At 40.6% G+C, this 21,824-nt stretch overlaps 1 protein-coding gene across 1 annotated transcript; it reads left to right on the top strand.

Annotated features, from left to right (window-relative positions):
• The first annotated feature begins 9,358 nt into the window (after window positions 1-9,358).
• On the top strand, window positions 9,359-10,994 carry LOC131220272 (cysteine-rich receptor-like protein kinase 10). The gene is made up of 4 exons (XM_058215223.1): window positions 9,359-9,545; window positions 9,680-9,917; window positions 10,033-10,164; window positions 10,718-10,994. The coding sequence occupies exons 1-4, from the start codon at window positions 9,359-9,361 to the stop codon at window positions 10,992-10,994; spliced, it is 834 nt and encodes a 277-aa protein (XP_058071206.1).
• Window positions 10,995-21,824: the final 10,830 nt, after the last annotated feature.

Genomic DNA, 21,824 nt, shown 5'->3' with positions numbered 1-21,824 from the left:
CATACTCCAGAGTATCAAAGTTTTTCTCTAATATTTTTCCCGCATGTAGCTGCCCTTTATTCCCAGTTCACGCAAGAAAGTCATTCCTTGTAGTAGAAGGAAATAACATTCCCTGATCATTGCATATTTTACTAACTACCTTTCAGTGTAGTGGTCCACCAGATCAATAGTTTCTGATCACCATAGCACTAAGTTGGATACTTTGTGGTGCCCCATTGGAGGTGATGGGCACAGAAGTCCATCATTTCTTATAAAGTTTTGCTAATTCAATAGACAAACAGACATCCCAACACATGAGAATGTGGCATACATGTGCTACATCTAGGCTATGCATCAGGTAGGCCACCCCAATATCATCTCACCGGTCGTCAAAATAGGCCGATTCAATAAGCAAGTGGTTAGCAGGTAGACTCTAGGAAGCTGACTTTTTATTACAGCTTGAGGATAATATCAAAGCTTCTTCTTCCTTTTTGTTTTTTGGGTACAATTGTGTATTGCTAACTGATGTAGGTGGAAAGGATCCAGTGTTAAACAGACTAGAGTGGAATGATAGCTCACCATCACTTTCTAAGGTGGTGTCTCACCCACTACACATGCAGCACACATGCATGAGTGAGGTGAAGGGGTACACATGCCAATGTGGCAGGCATTTGAGAGATACCTGCCACTCCTCAGGTTTGGATCTCCAACAACATGCCCTACTCCAAATATCAGGCCAATTCACTCATTGAGCAGGCCATACTTGTAGGAGAAACATGAACAGTAGGGACAAAATGCCCAATGGACCCAAGTCAATGTACAGCCAGGTTCAAAATAAATTCACTTAGATAGTATGTGTTTGTGTCTAATATGGGGTGTTTACATATTGGATCAAGTCATGTGCAGGTTGTTTACAATCTAGATTGTCTAGCTCAGCAGCAAACTTCCTAAAGGTCATTCCATCTGTTTTTTTTTTTTTTTTTTTTTTCATTTCCTTTTTTAAAACTTCTTGACGTCTTTTCCAGTTTATCTCTGTTGTAATGTATGCTTGTCTTATTGAAGGAACTTGATTCAGAAATATAGCCATTTCAAGCTTATTGCTGCATTCTTGATGTTTCAATATGATAAAGAAAGATGGTAATCCAAGAAGAGGAATTGTATGATCCTTGAGCAAGGATATCAATAAGATTATACATGTAGTATGTATAATTTGTAGCAATTATCCACATCATTGGCTGGATGGTGTGTATAAACTCTCATGGATCAATCAACAAGCATCTAAATAGCGAATCTGAAATCTGAAGCCTGAATCTAAAATCTGAAGTAAAAAAAACTTTTTTGATAATTATGGCTGAAGTCTAAAGACTGAATCTGAAATCTGAAGCCTGAATCTGAATTCTAAAGACCGAATCTGAAATCTGAAGCCTGAATCTGAAATCTAAAGCCTGAATCTGAAATCTGAAGTAAAAAAAAACTTGTTTGATAATTATGGCTGAAGTCTAAAGACCGAATCTGAAATCTGAAGCCTGAATCTGAATTCTAAAGACTGAATCTGAAATCTGAAGCCTGAATCTGAAATATAAAGCCTGAATCTGAAATCTGAAGTAAAAACAACTTGTTTGATAATTATGGCATTCAATTCCCATTGCTTCTAGTTGTGTAGCCTACTTTAGTTTTGGATCTGCCTCATTTTTTAGATCATGTCTCAACCTGAGGTGGCAAAATAGATGGACATGATGTATTTCTCAAAAACATCACGGTGATGCCAAATGTTTGGATTGCGACCCTTGACCCTTAATCTCCACTTTTTCCTGCTATGTGGCCCACTTGAGTTTTGGATCTGTCTCATTTTTGGGTTCATCCCATAACATGAGTTGGCAAAACTGATAGACAGTGAATTTCTTAGATGCATCGCGATGGGCCCCACAAATGATTGAAGTTGAACAATCAGAGTTCAATACAAACCATGTGGCACACTTGAATATTGAATCTGCCTCATTGTTGGGCCAACCACCTAAAATGATGCCACCCAAATGATGGATGGAGTGGAATTATTAGAAACATTACGGTGGGCCCAAGTGTTTCAAGGGCTGCCATTCAATCTCCACACTTACACAGAGGTAGTAGTAATGCATGCATGCATGCATGCATGGGTGATGCCATTGGATAACTATTTACCAACCTTGCTGCGACTCCGTGGGGCCATGTAATGTATATGGTTTATCCATGCAGTCCATCCATTTTGCCAACTCATTTTAGGGCATGAGCCTAAAATGAGGTTGATCCAAAGCTCAAGTGGACCACACCAACAGAAGTGAGGACCTATTGAAACCAACCTAAGGCTTATCATGCTGTTTTTGAGAAATCTACTGCATCAATCCGTTTTGCCCGCTCATGTTAGGGTGTGAGCACAATAATGTAGCTAGAAGAAATCTTGCACCCCACAACTTTGGTAGCAAATTCTCTATCTTCCAGGCAGCTACCAGCAATGCCAACATCCCAGGCCTTTACGACTCTTCCTATACCTGTAACAAACAATTCCAATGTCTTTCAGTCGCGCCTGTAACCATCTAAAAGAAAAGAAGAAGAAGAAGAAACAAATAAAGAAAGAAAAAGATTTGCTTTGCATTATAGAGTAGGTGAACAATAACATTTACCTAGACAACTTAAAAAGGCCTTTAGCCAATATTAGTGTCAAATATCAGTCCATTCTTCTTTAATCGGCCAATGTAGTAGATAGCAACCTGAAATCATGTATTTTCTTAGAGGCAAAAATGAGGCAAAAAGAAAAAGAATTAATTGAAATGATTACGGACTTTGGGGGAAATGTGATTCACAAGTGATTGATATTTGTGTCTTTCCTTCTATGCATTTAGAAAAAGATTTGCTTTGCATTATAGAGTAGGTGAACTATAACATTACCTAGACAACTTAAAAAGGCCTTTAGCCAACTCTTCTTTAGTCAGCCAATGTAGTAGATAGCAACCTGAAATCTGTATTTTCTTAGAGGCAAAAATGAAGCAAAAGGAAAAAGATATAATTGAAATGATTACGGACTTTGGGGGAAATGTGATTCTTTGCATGATGAAACTTACGAAAGGGAAAGCCCATAAATTGGTGAGAATTTGAGAAAACCACAGTTCCCTGTGAATATTTTATATCAAGTATTGTTGATATTTGTGTCTTTCCTTTTATGCATTTAGAAAGGTAGTGATTGAATTCTCATAGGAAAGAGATTGAGGCAAGAGTTGCTTCTAAAAAGTTGCATGTTTCTTTTTCAGGAGAGCTTGAAAAAGCCCATCAAGAGCCATTAACCAACAGGGCATGAGAATATTTAGTTAAATTAATTTGTTTATTTCATTTATTTCAATTTTCATTTTGGATGAATCTCAATTGAAATCCCCAACTGGGTATTGTTGGATTATGTAGATAGCATCTCTTCAGGATGTTAACAAGTGATTGCAAGAATATAACATTGAGTTTGCAGCAATACAACAACAATCTTTAATCGGATGCGGCGTTGGCTGCCGAGAACATTTCCAAGTTGCAGTAGGAAAAGAACATGATATGGTAAGCAACTTGAGGGCTCATAATGGTTTGTTACAAGAACAATTGAATTCTTCCATGGTGAGTATATCTTGCATGGTACTTAATTGCTGATGTTATTACTTAATGTTTTTTAAATAGATTGTTTGATGCCATTGGGATCTATTATAACTTCCATCTGAATGAGTTTTAAATGACAATAAAATGGTGTTAAAATGCGAGAATAAGTTTTTGGTGGGAGAAATAGCACATAATCAAATTGGGATAAATTTGGTGTTGGATGTAGAAAAATAGCACATACATGCTAATCTCCAACTCTTTGTGACATTATGAGATTATATTTCCCTTTTTGATTTCTTCATTCACTTAGAAAATCAGTTGGTTAATTAATTGTTTTCACAATCGCTTAACGTGAGTTCATATTTCAAGGGACTATCTTGTGTCGAAGAGGGTGCATCCAATAGGCAGATCGTCAGCCATAGTTCTACAACTCGTTGAGTCTACCCAAAACAAGGCCATAAACTCAACAAATTGACTCAACTGAAGTCACGGGACTCATCCTAATCATTTTTTTCATCCAATAGGTATTTTCTCTTGCTTTAGACTATGTTCTATAACAGTTTGTAATTATCATTTTCCTTGCTATAGTGGATGGCGGAATAAGATTCATTGCAATTTTTTGAATATGCTTCTCATTAAACAATCATGTAAATTGTTTTTTGAATGACCATCAGGTGTAAGATTCGAAATAAAAAAATAATAAAATAAAAAATCTGGCTATATATTTTTGTATTCATAGATATTTTAGCGACGGACCAAATCCGTCGCTAGTATTTGGGGTCCGTCGCTGCTCATTTAAGCGACGGACCTTATCCGTCGCTAATATACGACGGACCTTATCTGTCAACGATGGATTTTATCCGTCGAAAAGAAAAAATGACCCAGTAAACAGCGACGGACGAAATCCGTCGTTTATTTAGTTTTACGACAGATTTGGTCCGTTGTAAATTCACAATTTTGGCGTAGTGAATGCCTTGTGAAAATATCCATCACCTATTCCGTAGTATGAAAATACTCTAATTTCATCATTTTCTGCTTCACATGATCTCTCAAAAAATGGTATCGGGTATCAATGTGTTTGTTTCTTCCATGCTGCACCGGAATTTTGGCTAACTTGATTGCTGACTTGTTATCCACATATATGATTATGGATCCTTCCTGCGGATGCCTCAGCTCCTTTAGCAGGTTTCTCAACCAAATTCTGTCATAAACAGTAGACGATGTTGTCACGTTTTTTGCTTCACATGTGGACAGGGCGACCACACTCTACTTCTTCGAATTCCATGTGAAAGCAGTCATTCCGAGATAGAATACATATCCAATGATGCTCTTTCTTTCATCTTGGTCACCTCCCCAATCACTGTCTGAGTATCCATACAACATTACTTCATCATCGTATGGATAGAAAAGACTGAATTCCATTGTTCCTTTGACATACCTGAGGATTCTTTTTGCAGCTAGCCAGTGTGATTCTTTTGATGCTTCCATGTACCTACTTAGAAGCCCAACACTATAGATGATATCCGGCCTTATGATTGTGAGGTACCTTAGGTTTCCAATCAGACTCTTGATCATAGTCGAATCAACGCTTCTTCCATATCTGTCATTTGTCAGTTTTAAGCATGTTGCTACAGGCATGTTTACGGCATTGCAATCAGCCATCTTGAACTTTTCAAGAAGTTCTTTGGCATACTTCTTCTGAGATATATAGATGCCACCATATTGTTGCTTCACTTCAATGCCCAGAAAAAAGGGTATCAGACCTCTGTCAGTCATCTCGAACTCCTTAAACATGGCCTTCTTAAATTCATTAAAAATCGGTCGGTTGTTTCCTGTAAACAGTAAATCATCAACATATAGGCATATTATAGGCATATCGCCATGAGCATTCTTCTTGATGTAAACTGTATGCTCATATGGACATTGGGCAAAGCCGTTACCTTAAAGATAGTTGTCGATGCGTGCATTCCAAGCATGTGAAGCTTGCTTCAACCCATAGAGGGCTTTCTTCAATCGATACACCTTGTGTTCCTCCCCTTGCATAACAAAGCCTTCAGGTTGGTCAACATAGACCTCTTCTTCCAAAATTCCATTCAGGAATGCAGATTTCACATCCAGTTGGTAGATCATCCAACTGTGATGGGCGGCAAGAGAAATAATCATCCTCACAGTGTCAAGGCGAGCAATAGGAGAGAAGACTTCTTCATAGTCCACCCCGTACTTCTGTTTGTAGCCATTTGCTACGAGCCTTGCCTTGTAGTGATCAATCTCACCATCAACATTTCACTTGATCTTGTACACCCATTTGACGACAATAGTTTTCTGGCCATTAGGAAGCATAGTCAACTCCCATGTGTCATTTTTCTCAATGGCATGAATTTCTTCTTTCATAGCGATTCTCCAACATTCTTCTTTTATGGCCTCCTAAAATGTTAGAGGCTCATGATCTGCATACAAGCAGAAAAGATTGACCTCTCCAGTTTGTTTATAGATGTCGCTTAAGCTTTTCATTTTTATAGGTGCCATGGGCGAGGACAGGTTGGCCGAATTTTGACTTGATGGAGTACTTCCAGGAGTAATGGAATGTACTCCTGGATTTCTGTGTATTGATGATACGGCCGAAGAAGGTGTTGCGGGCGTTTGCTCTTGACGGTCATGCCTTTCTTCATGTTCTTCTATTTCGACTTGAATATCTTTGGTCGATTCTTCATCGTTCCATTTCCAAGATTCTTCCTCACTAAAGACCACATCTCTACTCACCACACTTTCTTGGTTAGTGGATTGTAGAGCTTGTAAGCTTTAGATTCTTCACTGTAGTCGATGAAGATGCATTTCTTGCCACAATCATCAAGTTTCCTTCTTCTTACTTCTAAAACTTGAGTGTAGGTGACACACCCAAAGATCCTTAGGTGCGCCACGCTCGATTTGTGACCACTCCATACCTCCTATGGTGTAATGTTTCTTACGCTCTTGGTTAGACACCGATTGAGCAAGTAGGCAGTACATGTGACTGCCTCTGCCCAGAAGCTCTGTTAGGTCATTTTCTTTGAGCATGGTTCTTATCATGTCAAGGATGATGCGGTTCTTTCATTCTGCAATGTCATTCTGCTGTGGTGTGTAGGCTGCAGTGTGTTGCTGCTTGATGCCTTGTTCCCTATAAAAATCTCGAAATGCATTTGAGGTGTACTCTTCACCTCTATCAGATCTAAGTACTTTAATTTTATGACCACTTTCAACTTCAACACGAGCTTTGAAAATTGAAAGATATTGAAAGTGGAAGATTTTTCTTTAATGCAATATACCCAAATTCTTCTGTTGAAATCATCAATGAAGGTAATAAAGTATTTATTACCTCTAAGAGAGGATGTTTCAAGTGGTCCGTAAATATCAGTGTGAGCCAACTGAAGTGGTTCCTCTTCTCTTCTGGACACTCCACTTGAGAAGGAGTTCCTTTGTTGCTTGCCGAGTGTGCACGCCTCACACACATGTTCTGGAGCTTTAATAGCCGGCAAGCCATGCACCATGCTTGATGAGGATAAGAGTTTAAGGCCACTGAAATGGAGATGCCCAAAACAAAGATGCCATTTCCATGAATCATTCTTCACGAGTCCATAGAGGCACTTATCAGCCTTTATGTTAATATGGAGCGGAAACATGCGATTCTTCGCCATTTGAACTTGAGCCACAAGTCTCCTGTGAGCATCTCTTATAGAGAGAGAATAGTTCTCCATGTGTATGACATACCCCTTCTCAAGGAGTTGGCCGATACTGAGGATGTTATTTTTCATATTTGGTACGTAATACACATTAGAGATGTAATTTGGCTCACCATTCTTCTGATAGATTTTAACTTTTCCTTTACCTATCACGGGTACCTTTAATGAGTCGCCAAAACTCATGTTGCCACAAACTCCTTCTGTGAGTTCCACGAACAGTTCTTTGTTACCACTCATCTGGTTGCTTACACCAGTGTCAAGATACCACGCATCTGGCCATTCACATGCCTTTTCTTGTGCAAGGAGGAGTGTGAAGTCTTCTTGTTCATGGTGTGATGCTTCAGCATAGTTGGATCATTCATCTTGATCTATTTGCTCCAACACTCAAAACCATAGTAGCCAAATTTCTTACAATTGTGGCATTGAACATTTTTTGTATTTCCACGACCACGCATGAACCGGCCTCTACCATTTCCTCTTCCACAGAAACTGGTAAACTTTTGTTGATGGCTTCGATGATATCCACGCCCTCTGCCTCTTACACGATTGCTAGTGCCACAACCCCCTCATTGTGTATGGCCATTCTTTTATTCATTTAGAGTCATCTTAGACTCTAAGGCATGTTCAAGCATTGAACCAGCATTCTTTTGCATTCGTTGCTCATGCACTTGCAACGATCCAATCAACTCTTCAATGGACAGTTTTTCCAAGTCCTTTGATTCTTCGATCGCAACAACCACATGCTCAAACTTGGTTGTGAGAGATCGTAGTGCCCTTTCCATGATACATGTCTTCAACTTTTTCACCATTTCTTTTTAAATTGTTAATAATAACAATTAGACGTGAGAAGTAGTCAGAGATACTTTCACCTTCCTTCATGTGCGCCGCTTCGAACTTGGCTCTTAGTGTTTGAAGGCAAACCCGCTTCACTCGATCAACACCCTTGAAGATGGTGCCAAGGGTATCCCAAGCTCACTTGCTTGACATTTCTTCGACAATCTTTTCAAAAGTTGATTCATCCAACCCTTGATAGAGGAGGAACAAAGCCTTGTTGTCTCTCTTCCTTTGATTTTTGAGAGCGGTTTTTTCTTCGTTGGTAAAGGCAGCTTCTTCCTTCATAATGGGTTATACATACCCATTGGTGACGATCTCTTATAGTTCTTGCGACCCGAACAACGCCTTCATTTAGATGCACCACTTTTCATAGCTGTCTTTAAACAACTTAGGAACCTACGGCTGGATTGTTCTCGTTATCTTTTTCTATTTTTTAAAAAAGGAATGGCTGATTTTTTTTATTTTTTTAATGAAGGGAGAGAAGGATGGAATAGAAGATCTGATTTTTTTTTAGCTGGAAAAACTTTTGAAATCTGATTTTCTTCTTTGGCTGAAAAACTTCTGAAATCTGATTTTTTTATTTTTTATTTTATTATTATTATTTTTTTTTGCTGAAAAGCTGCTGGCAATCTCCAACCAGGGAACTCAAAAAAGAACTTAGCTTTGCAATCTGATTTTTTCAGAAAAATAGGTACTTGGCTAGAAAAAAAAACTGCTGGAAACTTCTTCTAAAAAAAGAACCTGGGCTCTGATACCAGTTTGTTGGTTGTATAAGCCAGATCTTTTCTTTGCTTCAAGATAAGAGAATTTTTCGGGCTTTACAAAGCCTTAGCACAACTCAGCTATATGATGCAGAAGGAAGAAAGAGGGAAGAAAAACTTAATTTTTTAAAACAGTTTGGCTGCTGCAAACTTCTCACACTTCTTGCTATTCACTGTTGCTTCTTCACTTGCTTACTACAACCGGATACAAGGTGCCTATTTATAAGCTTTTGAATGTAGGGTGAAAAGACAAAACTGCCCCTGCTAGGAGCTTCTAACGCTTAATGTTCTTAGAAAATACACAATGAATTTCATCTTCCAAAAAGCATCTCATGGAAAGTGTTGCTAAGCTTTGGAAGATGAACAGTCATAGCAATTGCAGTAAATGTTTTGGTTTGCAAGTCCAACAGGATCTAACATACATTTGTAATTGATCCATAGGGAAAATTATCGGGCCAAGAAATGGCAGTAAAAAGACGTTCTAAAAGCTCAGGGCAAGGCCTAGAGGAGTTTAAGAATGAAGTAGAACTTATTGCCAAGCTTCAACACAGGAATCTTGTTAAGCTTTTGGGTTGGTGTATCCATGGGGAAGAAAAGATATTGATCTATGAGTACATGCCCAACAATAGTCTAGATAAATCTCTATTTGGTCCGCTCCTATCCCACTCATAGCAAAATTTTCGATTTCTCTATATTTAATTTTTGAAATCTTCTCTGGGATCACGGTGGTAGCATCTTTGAAATTTTCCTTCATTAAAATTTTTTAATGAAAATGATCATCAGATCCAAACAAACAATCACAACTGGATTGGGGGAAGCGCTTTCCCATTGTTGAAGGGATTGCACAAGGGCTACTTTATCTTCACCGGTACTCGAGATTAAGAGTCATTCACCGAGATCTAAAGGCCAGCAACATCCTTTTAGATGGTGAAATGAACCCCAAAATATCAGACTTTGGTTTGGCAAGGATCTTTGGAGGAAACCAGACTGAAGCAAATACCGAACGAGTGGTTGGGACATAGTAAGTAGTGTTTACGGATCCACATGTGGATGAAATTTTGCATGCATATGAATCCATATGGGAATGCTAATTTCTATCATTATTAGCTAAATTTTCATTTAATGATTGATTGCAGCGGCTACATGTCACTTGAGTATGCCCTAGAGGGTCATTTTTCAGAGAAATCCGATGTATTTAGCTTCGGAGTGTTATTGTTAGAAATTGTGACCAACAAACGGAACACCGGATATTATCCTTACAAACAGTGGTTCAATCTTTTAGGATTTGTAAGTACCAAACGAGATTTATGTTTTCTTGGTCGAGCCCAATTACTATGTTTCATTATTTATTTATCTTTTATTTATTTATTTAAAAGGTGGGAGTACACCACCTATTACTTTGTTAATAAAATATAAAAAAATTACATCTTTTGGATGGACTCCACAAAACTGGACGATCCATATTGTATAAAACAACGAACACATTTGGCAAACTATAACAGGAGCAGCAAAGGCATGACAAAAGGCTGGAAGCAAACAGCTTCCAAACTTAGGTCAGAGGCCCCAGCAACTCCTAAAAAAACTGGAAAGCCAGGCAGCCTAAAACCAAAGAAAACAGATCCACAATGAAGAAAGCCAGCACATATATGTACAAATGGCTCCAACCCATCTGATCGTGTTTGACACAGATGGGCAATGGGCATCGGGACATCTTTTCACTTCTTCTATTTGGTACTTCTCTTCAGGTAAAATTGAATTTTCCATGACAAAGGCACGTCGGTTCCAATTCTTGCAGGCATGACAACTATGGAATGAAGGCAGGGGATTGGAATTGATGGATCCGTTGATAAGCGATTCTCATGTGGCCCAAGAAGTGGATAGGTGCATCCATGTGGGCCTCTTGTGCATTCAAGAAGACCCAAATGATCGGCCCACCATGTCTCCTGTTGTTTCCATGTTGGGCAATGGAAGTGCAAGACCACCATCACTGAAGCAACCTGGATTTTCAACATGGAAGAGGCCCATTGCTGCTGATCCACCTTCGAGTAATTCTGTAGCCCAGGCAACGATTAGCATGTTAGAACCAATGACAAAATAGTAGCTACTGCGGCATGGCGTAACATTTTTATTATTTTTTATTGAGTTAGCACCATTGATTTTTTTTTTTCTTTTTTCTTCTTTTTTTTTTTAATGGGGAATTTGATGATATGTGAGCTATGTGCGGGATCTTAATCATGTATCACACTGAATGGTAGTTTGGCCTAACCGAAAGGAAACAAAGAGTTCAAAGAATTTTTGGAGAAATTCAACTGCAACCGGAAGAGTCTTTGGTTGGATTTTGTGGAACCAAAGCATAACAAAAGTATGCGATTTGGAAGTCAGTTCAAAGTCACTGGGGAATTTTTCCTATTTAAAGAGCAAATTATGGCTTGGAGAAAGATCAAGTGGCGACGAAGCTTCCATAGAGCTGTTTTTCTTCTTAATCCTTCAGTTCAAGTTTGTTTTCCATGGTCTTCTTTTATTTTTGTTTAAGACATTAGTTATTATTAGCTAATCTCTTAACTAAGCTTAATGGATGAACCTTTTGAGCGATATTTGATATTTAATTCATTTTCAATACAAGTTCTTAAGTTTTAATATTGAATTGTCATTGGATGTGATTAAATTCATATATTGGAGATGGAATTAATATGTAAAATTGATTAATCTATTGTCATCTTTGGCTACACTAGATGCTTTTGATTTCTTGCGATTGGTTATCTAAATCTGCATAAGATATCAAACTTATCTTAGTTCTAATATATATTAGATGTTATGATTGAATTTACTATATTATCATCTGATTAAAATGGATCATAATCTAGTTCTAGTAAGGTTATCAACTCGAGAAAATGAATTAAGTTCAAGTCCTATTGATTATGTATTCCTGGATCCTTAGTCGCTTTTATTTTTTGTTTAAACATTTCATTTAACTCTCTGCTGGATTAAAATTTAGAAAAACATTTAGCTTCCGCCATGTTCTCACAAATTCCCTGTGGATTAACTTTGGTCTTACTGAGTTTATTAATATAATGCAATCCTACACCAGGATTGCTTGACAGCCAGAAGACGATGCCTAGTCATTTCCCAGTCTTTGTTCACTGATGACACATTAATCTTCTCTAATGGTTGCAATAGGTCCCTCAATGTGGTTCTAATCTTTCTTTTAAGGTAGTAGTCTCCAACCTAAAGGTGAATGAGTCCAAGATTAGTCTTATAGTATCTTCCAAGATGGAAGAAGGGTGCATTAGAATGGTAGAAAGTTAACTAGGATTGCGAGAGCAGGGACCAATCTCTCATACCTTAGGACCCGGTTGATCAAAGGTAGAATAAGGAGAGCTCTCTTTCAGCCAATGGTTGACAAAATTCCACGCGAGATCTTAGGGTGGAAAGGTTGTTTAAATCAAGCAGGTAAAGCTATGCTCATTAATCATGTTTGGAGAAGCATTTTGGTTCATACTCTAGCGGTAGTTGATGTTCCCAAAGGGGTGCTGGACTCACTAGAAAAAGGGAACCTCCACTAGGTTAGTTGGAAGAAGATCGTTGTTTCTAGAGATGAGGGTAGCTTAGGGATCAAGAGGTTGAATGATATAACAAAAGGGCTTAGGATGAAGATGGCTTAGACTTTTAAGTTTGATAATAAGAGTAGCTTGGGGGGCAACCTCATTTTAACACCCTGGATTTCGACGGCTGAGTAAATACTCAACTCCCGATATCCCGAGTGTCACTCATGCTTTGCAGAAGTGAATGATTTTGGTTTTTACTTGATGTGTGAGCATTCGAGAAATTAAATGGATCATACAAGTACATTAAAATAAACTTAACTTAAGATATGACTAGCAAAATGATGAGTTTACATTCAGTGTACCAGAGCACGTCCCAGCGAAATACTTATAGTCCAAAAAAATACAAAATATCCCTACCCTAAGACCCCATCGCTGGCCCTAAGGAAGCCTATGACGACCTGCCCAATAGCTGAAAGTACGAGAGCTCCTCCTCGGCGTTTATGGTCACCTCATCCAACGCGTCGAGCTCTGTGATTCATGTATTTAAGATAGGGTCTGGTTGGTGTTTTAAAACACCGTCCTAGAGTGAGAGTGTGTGATCAACTCAGTGGTTCCATTAGCATCAAGTTACACAAGTTATCAATTCTACATGCACAATTAATGAAAAATAACTAAGCATACGATTCCTAGATACTCTTGTTAATGCACATACATGTTATAATGATATGATGCATGCCCTCGTAATCCAACACTCTCTCTTAGCGACTCCATATTACATTTGTGAATGACCAACACTCCCTGATCATCATGTGACCTCAACTGCTGAGTCGCCACACCTAGCTAATGCAATGTGATGAATGCTCATATTAGACAAGTGAATTAGTTAAGTCTGTTCATCCAGCAAGAATGGGAAAGCTGGAACATCTCGATATTGTCACGCCCCAAACTCAGAAAACGGGCTCACAAAATTCCTGATTGCCGAATCTGGCGCCAACAGCCTCCATTGTACCCCATTCTCGAATCCCGGCACTCACGTGCCTGATTCCGATCTTGGGATCCTACAAGGAGAATTTTCAGTATGATTTTTTTTTTGGTAATGGAGCATAACCACAAGTATAACTAAGTCATAAAGGCAACATCATCATCACATATTCACTAATATAATCATTTGAGTACAATGCTGAAAGGGAAATACATATGTCAAAATCAAAGCTCCAGAAGTCAGCTACAAGCTCCAAGCTCCACACTACTACAACCTAACATCACCTACACGCATCTATCGTGCATAAGCTTACAGAAAGCTTAGAGGGTGGTGTAAGTGTGTGCACAAAGTAAGTGCCAAGTAAGCAATATCAGAGTAATCAGAGTAAGCGGAAGTACTGACAAGTCTATGAGTCATACAATATCAGGGTATATAATGCAAATCAGCTATGCAAATGAGGTGTCAGAGCAAGCCAAATATTAGATGCCGAGGATACAATGCCATAAATCATACAATATCGAAATAAACAGAAATATACTGATAAGTCTATGAGTGTCATCAGCCATACCAAGGCTATGCGATGCAAGGCGTGAGTACTAACGGTCATATTAATGCAGAAACATAGCAACCCAAAATGCTAAGTACTGCAGATGCAATGTGATATGCGGTGCAAATGAAATGACCAAGCTGGAGTGAAGTAGGGATGATAGTACGTAGTATCGCAGGCTATGGGGTCCGTCACAAGGGACTTCTATCCAAACTAATCTCATACCTAAATTTGGATAGTCAGACTCAATGTAGTAGACTCCTGATCTCAGGTTAGTCGCGTGCCCAACCGAAATCCTGACCATGCGAAGGTACACAACAGTTAGTTGCGCACCACTAGCCCAAGTGGATAGTGAATGAATGAATGAATGAGTATGCAATTCCTACCCAATAAGTCCACATATCAGTATGGTTCTTCTCTGGAAAATCACCGGGGTCTATTACACTTCAAATCAGATTGTCGCCCCATCGTGTGCAACAAGGTGAGTAGAAGAGACCTCACTATCCGCCTGCTAATATCTGGCCTGGCTTGTCGATAGCGGACCCATTCCTCGAGCTGGTTAGACTCAGCCTAGCATTGCCCCCTCCTCTCGGGCAGGTAAGGCTGTACCCCCTTCCAACCGACTACAACATAGTGAGAGACGCGGCCTAACGGTATACGGCTCCCATGCACTCATGCATCCACTCAGTCTAGACATTAAAGCAACCTCTGGAACCAAGAGGGTTCTGAGACTTTCACCCAAGGATATCTATAGCACCCCATGTAGAACAGATTTTCGATGTCCCATCTGGCCATCCATGAAATACATGTGGAGGCTACGACCCTGATGTCTCTAGGGCGTATGGTGGTCATATCACACAAATGTGAGATGTATGAGTCACACAGTCCAATCATGCATCAATCCTGTGCATGTCATGCTCTCATGTGGGGCAACTCTGCCTATCAAGGAGCCTTATGAATAACCTGCCCTATGACATATGCAATGGTCAATCACATCTCATAACAGACATACAGATGATGCATATGGGCATGTATTATGATGCTATGCTGTCATATACTCATAATCGGTATCAATAACCGGCATCAACAATCGGCCTCGACAATGTGGACATTTACCCAACATTGCCCCCAAGGAGTGGCCACATAGAGCCAAACATATAATGGGCCCACGGCCTCACACAAAGGCCTAATATACAACACGATGGGCCTTACTCAAGGGCCACATATACTCAACAGGTGGACCCTGCTCATGGGCCTAATACATATTACAATGGGCCTTGCCCATTGGCCATGAATACATCTTAATGAGCCTTACCCATGGGTCATGAATACATTACAATGGGCCTTGCCCATGGGCCTCAAATACACGACATGTGGGCCTTACACATGGGTCTTGAATACATCAAATGGGTCATGCATCATGGGCCTAATACGTGTCACAATGGGCCTCAACTATGGGTCGTGCGTATATCATATAGGTCACAACAATTGGCCTTGGCAATTGAAATCGGCCTCGAAATCAGAATCAGCAAACCGGCCAAGTCAATTGGAATCAGCAATCGGCCATGACAATCGGAATCGGCAAATCGGTCATGACAATCAGAATCGATTGATAGTCAGAATCGGCAAATCGATCACATCAATTGGAAATCGGTAATCGGTCATGATAATCAGCCTCGATCACTGATCGGCAATCGGTCATGATAATCAGCCTTGATCGCTAATCGGCAATCGGCCACAACAATCAGGATTGATCAATAATCAGAATCGGTAAATCGGTTACATCAATCAGAATCGGCAATCGGTCATGATAAACAGCCTCGATTGCTAATCGGCAATCAGCCACGGTAATCGAAATCGGTCAATAATCAGAATCGGCAAATCGGTCACATCAGTTTGAATCGGCAATTGGCCACGACAATGGCACCGATAATCAATAGATAAACAAAGCGGGGTTCATAAATGATCAGTCAATCAACCATAGTATAAAGATCGACACTCAGCCATGGTTATATCGAATCCGATAGCACGGGGTCATCCGTCTATAGCGAATGGGGCCCACTTATTTGGGTTAACCCACTAAGGGAATGATGAGAATGGGCCTAACAAGGCCTAAGGGAAGGTCACAATGTGGATATCCAACCATCATTGCCCATCAATGTGGACATCTAACCAACATTGCTCCCAAGGAGTGGCCTACATAGGGCCAAACATATAGTGGGCCCATGGCCTCAAGTACAATCATGATGGGCCTCATTTACGTCACATAGGCCTTGTCATATTAGGCCAACGTACATCTCATTGGGCCTCAAATAAACAACAAGTGGGCCTCACACTTGGGCATCGAATACAGCTCAATGGGCCTCTTATGTCAAATGGGCCACATCACATGGGCCGTATTATATGAGTCGTGCCAACGGGCTTTATGTACATTAAATAGGCCGCACCGATGGGCCTCATGTATATCAAATCGGGCCCACCCTTATATATATTTGAGATCCAACCTATTCATAAGTTAACATAGAGATAAATGAAGTGAAAATAATTATCAGTTTAATTCGAACTACTGTGGCCCTTAGAAGTTTGAACGGTGGATGTCACGGTCCACTATTTAAATGGTGGGGTCTACTTAAACTTTAGATCTGATTCACTTATTCTCCCATGCCATAAAATGATCTCATAAATGGTTGGATGGTATGGATGCAACACATGCATCATGGTGGGCCCGACCATCCAAACCGTGGACGGTGTAGATAAAACACGTACATCATGTGGGGCCTGCAGGCTGCTGACAGGAGGAGTAACTACATGGCTGTTGTGCATGCAGCTTGCTGCACTCCAAATGGCAGAGGTGGGTCCCACGTAGGGCCCACCATCTCATATATATGATATAATATATATATATATAATATACTATATACTATATATATTATATAATATAAAACAGCCACGTCCAGGCCATCCACGGCCTGTACAGTCACGTGGATCAAGGGGGCCCCACACGTGAGGTGTGTCCCACCGTCAGATGGACGGTGGTCACAATATATGCATCATGGTGGGGCATATTATACGAATGGACGGCATGGATACAACACATACAGTGGTGTGGCCCACTGGAATGGATGGGCGCCCATGCCCGTACACCCATGTCAGCCACCTCCACAAGATCGATACCAAGACCTCAAGTGTTGAAACGAGGCATCTTTCACTCGGTCTGCCACCTAAGCTATGGACTGGGTGGGTCCCAACGTTAAAACGGGGTATCTCTCACTCAGTCTACCACGTGAGCTATGGATGGGTCCCACCGTCCTTGGATGGTGGATCCACCACACGTGTGTGAGGGTGTGGCCTACCAAAATGGATGGATGATGAGGGTGGGTCCCATAGACCCCACCGCCTGCACACACTTCACGTCAGAACACACCCCATGTCAGTGCACCCACTATCATTCCACACTACCACTGTTAGCCACTCCCACCGTTAGCCCACTTCACTGTTACCTACTCTGACTGGTTCGACCACCAGGACGGACGGTGTGGGTGTACACCCCATCAAGGTGGGTCCCACATGGCTCACCTATTTTGGATTATCCTGATATTTGTGTTTTACCCAAAGCACGTGCCACCCATGTAAACAGTGGGGTCCACCTCAATGGATGGCGTGGATCATGCATCAAGTGGGCCATAGGCCATCATACACAAAAAAAACAATGGAGAGAGAGAGAGAGAACGGAGAGGGTGGAGGGGCCCCGCCACTATGGGCCCCTCTTTGATACAAAGCCTACATCAAGATGGGTCCCACCATAAGTGGGCCCTTACATCACAAAAGACAAGGAAATAAAGATCCAAGATCACCCACGGTCTTCTTCTTACTCCCTTGGCTTCCTTTACTCCTTAGCTTCAATCTGAACGGAGGAGATGGAGTTTAGATGGTTAAGATGGGAGATGAGGGGGTATGAAGTGGACCACACAAAAATTCCTATGGCTTGGACGTGTGATGCTTTGGGGTTGCTTGGGAAGTGGTTTGAGAATGAGAGAGAGGGTTGTAAAGAGAGAGGGATGGTGATGGATGTGGTGGTGATGGATGTGTAAGAGACTTTTTAACTTTTGGAGTATTTTGTATAAGAAAGGTATGGGTGGTGTAAGAAACTTTTGACTTTGGAGGTTGCTTGGGGAAGGGAGTGAGGTGATGTGTACTTGACATGTACTTGACATGATGGGATTGATGTGACAAGTCGTAGAGATTCTCTCGAAATTCGCACGCGCGGCGTTTTCCTCGCACCGAACGCTGGCGCACATCTCCTGGCCAAAGTATCAGATCAGCGCGCGAGATGCGGCATCGGAACTGCGGTGAGGGCGCGGTCGTAGGGGTACAAGTCTCGGTTTGAGTCAATTCAGGTTGACGGCGTGTGACTCAGGGTCGCGTGCAAATACTGGTTAAGGGTTGAAGGTTACGAAATCTGATCAGGAAGACTGCGGAAGCCTACGGAATGCTATGGTCTAGGATACAGGCCTTCCACATATAATCAATGGCCTTATCCAGATTACTAGGCCTAGGGTGTCTATAGCGGCTCTACGCCTGCGATCCTTGATCCATGTTAGGGTTTACCACCTAGACGAAAACTCTCCAATCAATGTGAGGCTAACACTGGCCTGACCAATCACTCACGGCCGGATGACACAGCCCAGACACTCAGGGTTAGGCCGCCCATTGACAGGTAGAGGGCGCCTAATGTAATGGTCGTCACCCAAACGTAATTGTGTAATAGTCACGGCATCATTACGGTTTGATGTGCTAGGCTAATAGCCTTATTGGTTGCTTAGTGGTCACTACAGGGAGGCTCGTTACCCCAGCGTCGGCCGACAACATGGACATAGTGTCCCATACCACCATGCCCGACTCCTAAGACTTGGGGATTGTCTTACTAATGATTATCAATAGCCTCTCCAGGGTATGGGGGTGCTCTAGATTCAAGCAGACATGAACATACATGGTGAACACACATGGTTGGCTGGCTAGAGGACTAATTTGGCTGACTCAGGTGAATTACGACACAACCAATGCTGGGTGCAAGCATCCCGTATAGTCCAACTAACATAGTTATCCGTCTTCGGTCTGGATTGGTCAAATTGGCCCAGGGCAGCCGACCTAATGGGGCTAACCCTATGAGCTTTTTCGATTTTGTCGGCCAGCCCAATTAACTAATGGGCTAAATTTTAATAGTATGACACAAACATTCTATTTCAGGAATAAACCCACATACATGTCAGTAATTTAGGATGTTCCAATTAATATGGGTAATTAAATGGACATGCAGGTGCATTATCCTAAATCATCACATCATTTACCAAGAATAAAGTAATTAAGTGCATGTGTAAGAGGAATATAGAAAGCATGTGCAGAAATTTTAGTAAATCCAGCTTATACTAGCATACAATGAATGGTTAAAATGAATGATTATCAATTATAAGAAAAATTTGCAATTCATGGTGTACAATACTTCTAAGGATTACTCGTTGTTTAGCATGCAATTCATAATTTCACTACACAATCATTATTTGTGACATATGTTCGATAATTGGCAATCTAAAGGTGCACTTAGGGGTGGCATGATATTTTTCTAACGCCGCTCCTAGGACACCAGCCGAGTAATCAATGGATAGACGCCCTGCGTCGAATAGGTTAGCTCATAAAGGCGTATGCAACAACCCATAAGGCTCAGATTTTTTAAGGGAAATAGAGGATTACATTTCTATTATTGTCGAGTCGTTCCCTATGGCGAGGTGGAGTTGTAAGCTCTAACATGGCCAACAACAGCAAGGAAAACCTTCTCCCCTCTCCCTCACTCCCTTGCAATTAAAAATTCAGATGGGAGTGAGAGAGTGGAATTTTAGGCCATAAATAGTCTAGATTTTATGTCTAAATGGCACTAGGGGCCCTTTTTCTAACATGCATGCTCCTAGTGGACTGATTTCGGCCCATAGGGCTTCTTCAAGGGAACGTTGGCTCATCCGCACCATGGGGCAGGTGCCCCATCATATGATGAATGATTGGTCCAAATTGGATGGAGATCGGATGCCTCAATCGACTGTGGGAGCCGTACTTGTGATGAACAATCGTCGGTGATAGATTGGGGCCACAATTATACAAATATGAGAAGGAAAATATCCTTAACTCATACCTCAATTTTGTTTGCGATCTAACGGTCAAAAAGTCACAAGTTTATGAAATAGTGAGGGATCTATTTCACTTAAGTTTTCAGATTTCAGCGTAGGGGATTCGCACGTTTCAAGCATTTTTCTTCCAACCCAATTCAATAGTTCTAGGCACTTCATTAGTTTGCTACTCGAGATGGGCGTCAAGCCCAATGAGACGGACATTATCCTATAGTTTCATAACTAGTGGCCCACTAACGAGCGGTCTAGAACTTGTTTGGATAATTAGGGTATCTCTGAAATGAATTAGGTATGAAGATTTCTTGTGCACAATTACTAGGGTTTGAATTAACTATGTTCATAGTCTGATCTATTCACAATTAGCGAAAATGGTGATTCGGTCATGATCACTCTAAACTGTTGGTTCTTAGGCTAAATGAGTAACTAGGTTGATTTGGTTATTAATTAAGATCTAACCCATAGTTTTGTCGACTTTAGGTATGTCTTTATTTAGTTAAGATTGTCTCAATTGGTCAGTGACAAGTTGGCTAAATTTAGGCCACACATGAACAAATCATGGGGCTAAACTCGATGTCTAAGAGATCGGTTAGATTCGTTGGCTTTCTAAGGTTGATCAATCGTATTTGTACGATTCTCTATCAGTACCACCTGCGTATAGGCTCACTTCGAGCATCAAAGGTCAGTAAGTGACGGCGTAGGCTAGTTATATTTAAAAAATTAAGGATTTTTGGCAATCCAAAATAGCAAAAATTCCGGACGTTATATTCATGAAAGCTAAGTTTGGGCTGGATTGTTCAAGCATACATTCCTAGCCCTTTAGCTTCTTCAAAATCTCCCTGTTGGAGAGTTATTTGCAAACTCAGCCCGCTGGTAATTAAAAGATAAAACTCACTTATTGCCAGGAGAGGAGACTTGCAACTATTGGCATGCCAGACCAGTCTTGGTGCTCTTTCAACATGGCGCACCAACCATATTATAGAGGATTTGGATTAGCTATGTAAAGGACATTATGGGACCTAGTGGCATTCTTCCTGGAGTCTCAGTATTCTCTTTCCTTCTAGAATGTATTTTGGAGCAGGTTCGTGTTGAGGGGTTATGCACTTGATAGGATGAGGATTCTTTTGCATGGGCCTGAGAGCCATATGGGCATTTCTCTATTAAGTTAGCCTAAAGAATAGTTCGATTAGTAGGGGTGCCACAGGTGTTTGGCTAAAATGGGTATGACATCTCGATATGCCCTAAATTTATTGATGATACTCAAATATTGCATATTTTCTCTCTTTTATGCATTGATTTTCAATGCATATATGTGTTAAATAGATATAATTATATATGTTTTCTAAATGCAGGAGAATTTCAGAGCTTAAAATGAATCCATGCTAAAAATTTAGATTTAGAGCCCGAAACAATTCATGTTGTAGAATTGAAGTTTGAAGGATGAAATTAAAGATATGAAATGCCAAAGATGAAAAGAAACCAAGTATCGAAGTGTGAAATCAATTAAGGAACAAGTGCATTTGAATTGAAGATTTGCAACTGAGATCGAGTGATCGACCAGAGGGTAAGATCGATCGGTATAATCCTTGAGCAATCTTGATTGATTGAGATTGAGAACAAAGAAATTAAAATTTTTCAAAAAATGTGCTAGACACTCTTTGCTACTTTCGATCGATCAAAA

Source organism: Magnolia sinica, chromosome 12 (genome assembly GCF_029962835.1).
Source record: "Magnolia sinica isolate HGM2019 chromosome 12, MsV1, whole genome shotgun sequence".
Classification (NCBI taxonomy): Eukaryota; Viridiplantae; Streptophyta; class Magnoliopsida; order Magnoliales; family Magnoliaceae; genus Magnolia; species Magnolia sinica.
The sequence above is the reverse complement of the archived record's forward strand: the minus strand, read 5'-3'. Positions and strand labels throughout refer to the sequence as shown.

Coding starts and splice junctions, on each gene's coding strand:
- LOC131220272 (XM_058215223.1), top strand. CDS start 9,359: ATGGCAGTAAAAAGACGTTCTAAAAGCTCAGGGCAAGGCCTAGAGGAG. Junction 9,918..10,032: donor GAACGAGTGGTTGGGACATA/GTAAGTAGTGTT, acceptor GATTGATTGCAG/CGGCTACATGTCACTTGAGT. Junction 10,165..10,717: donor TATTATCCTTACAAACAGTG/GTTCAATCTTTT, acceptor GAATGAAGGCAG/GGGATTGGAATTGATGGATC.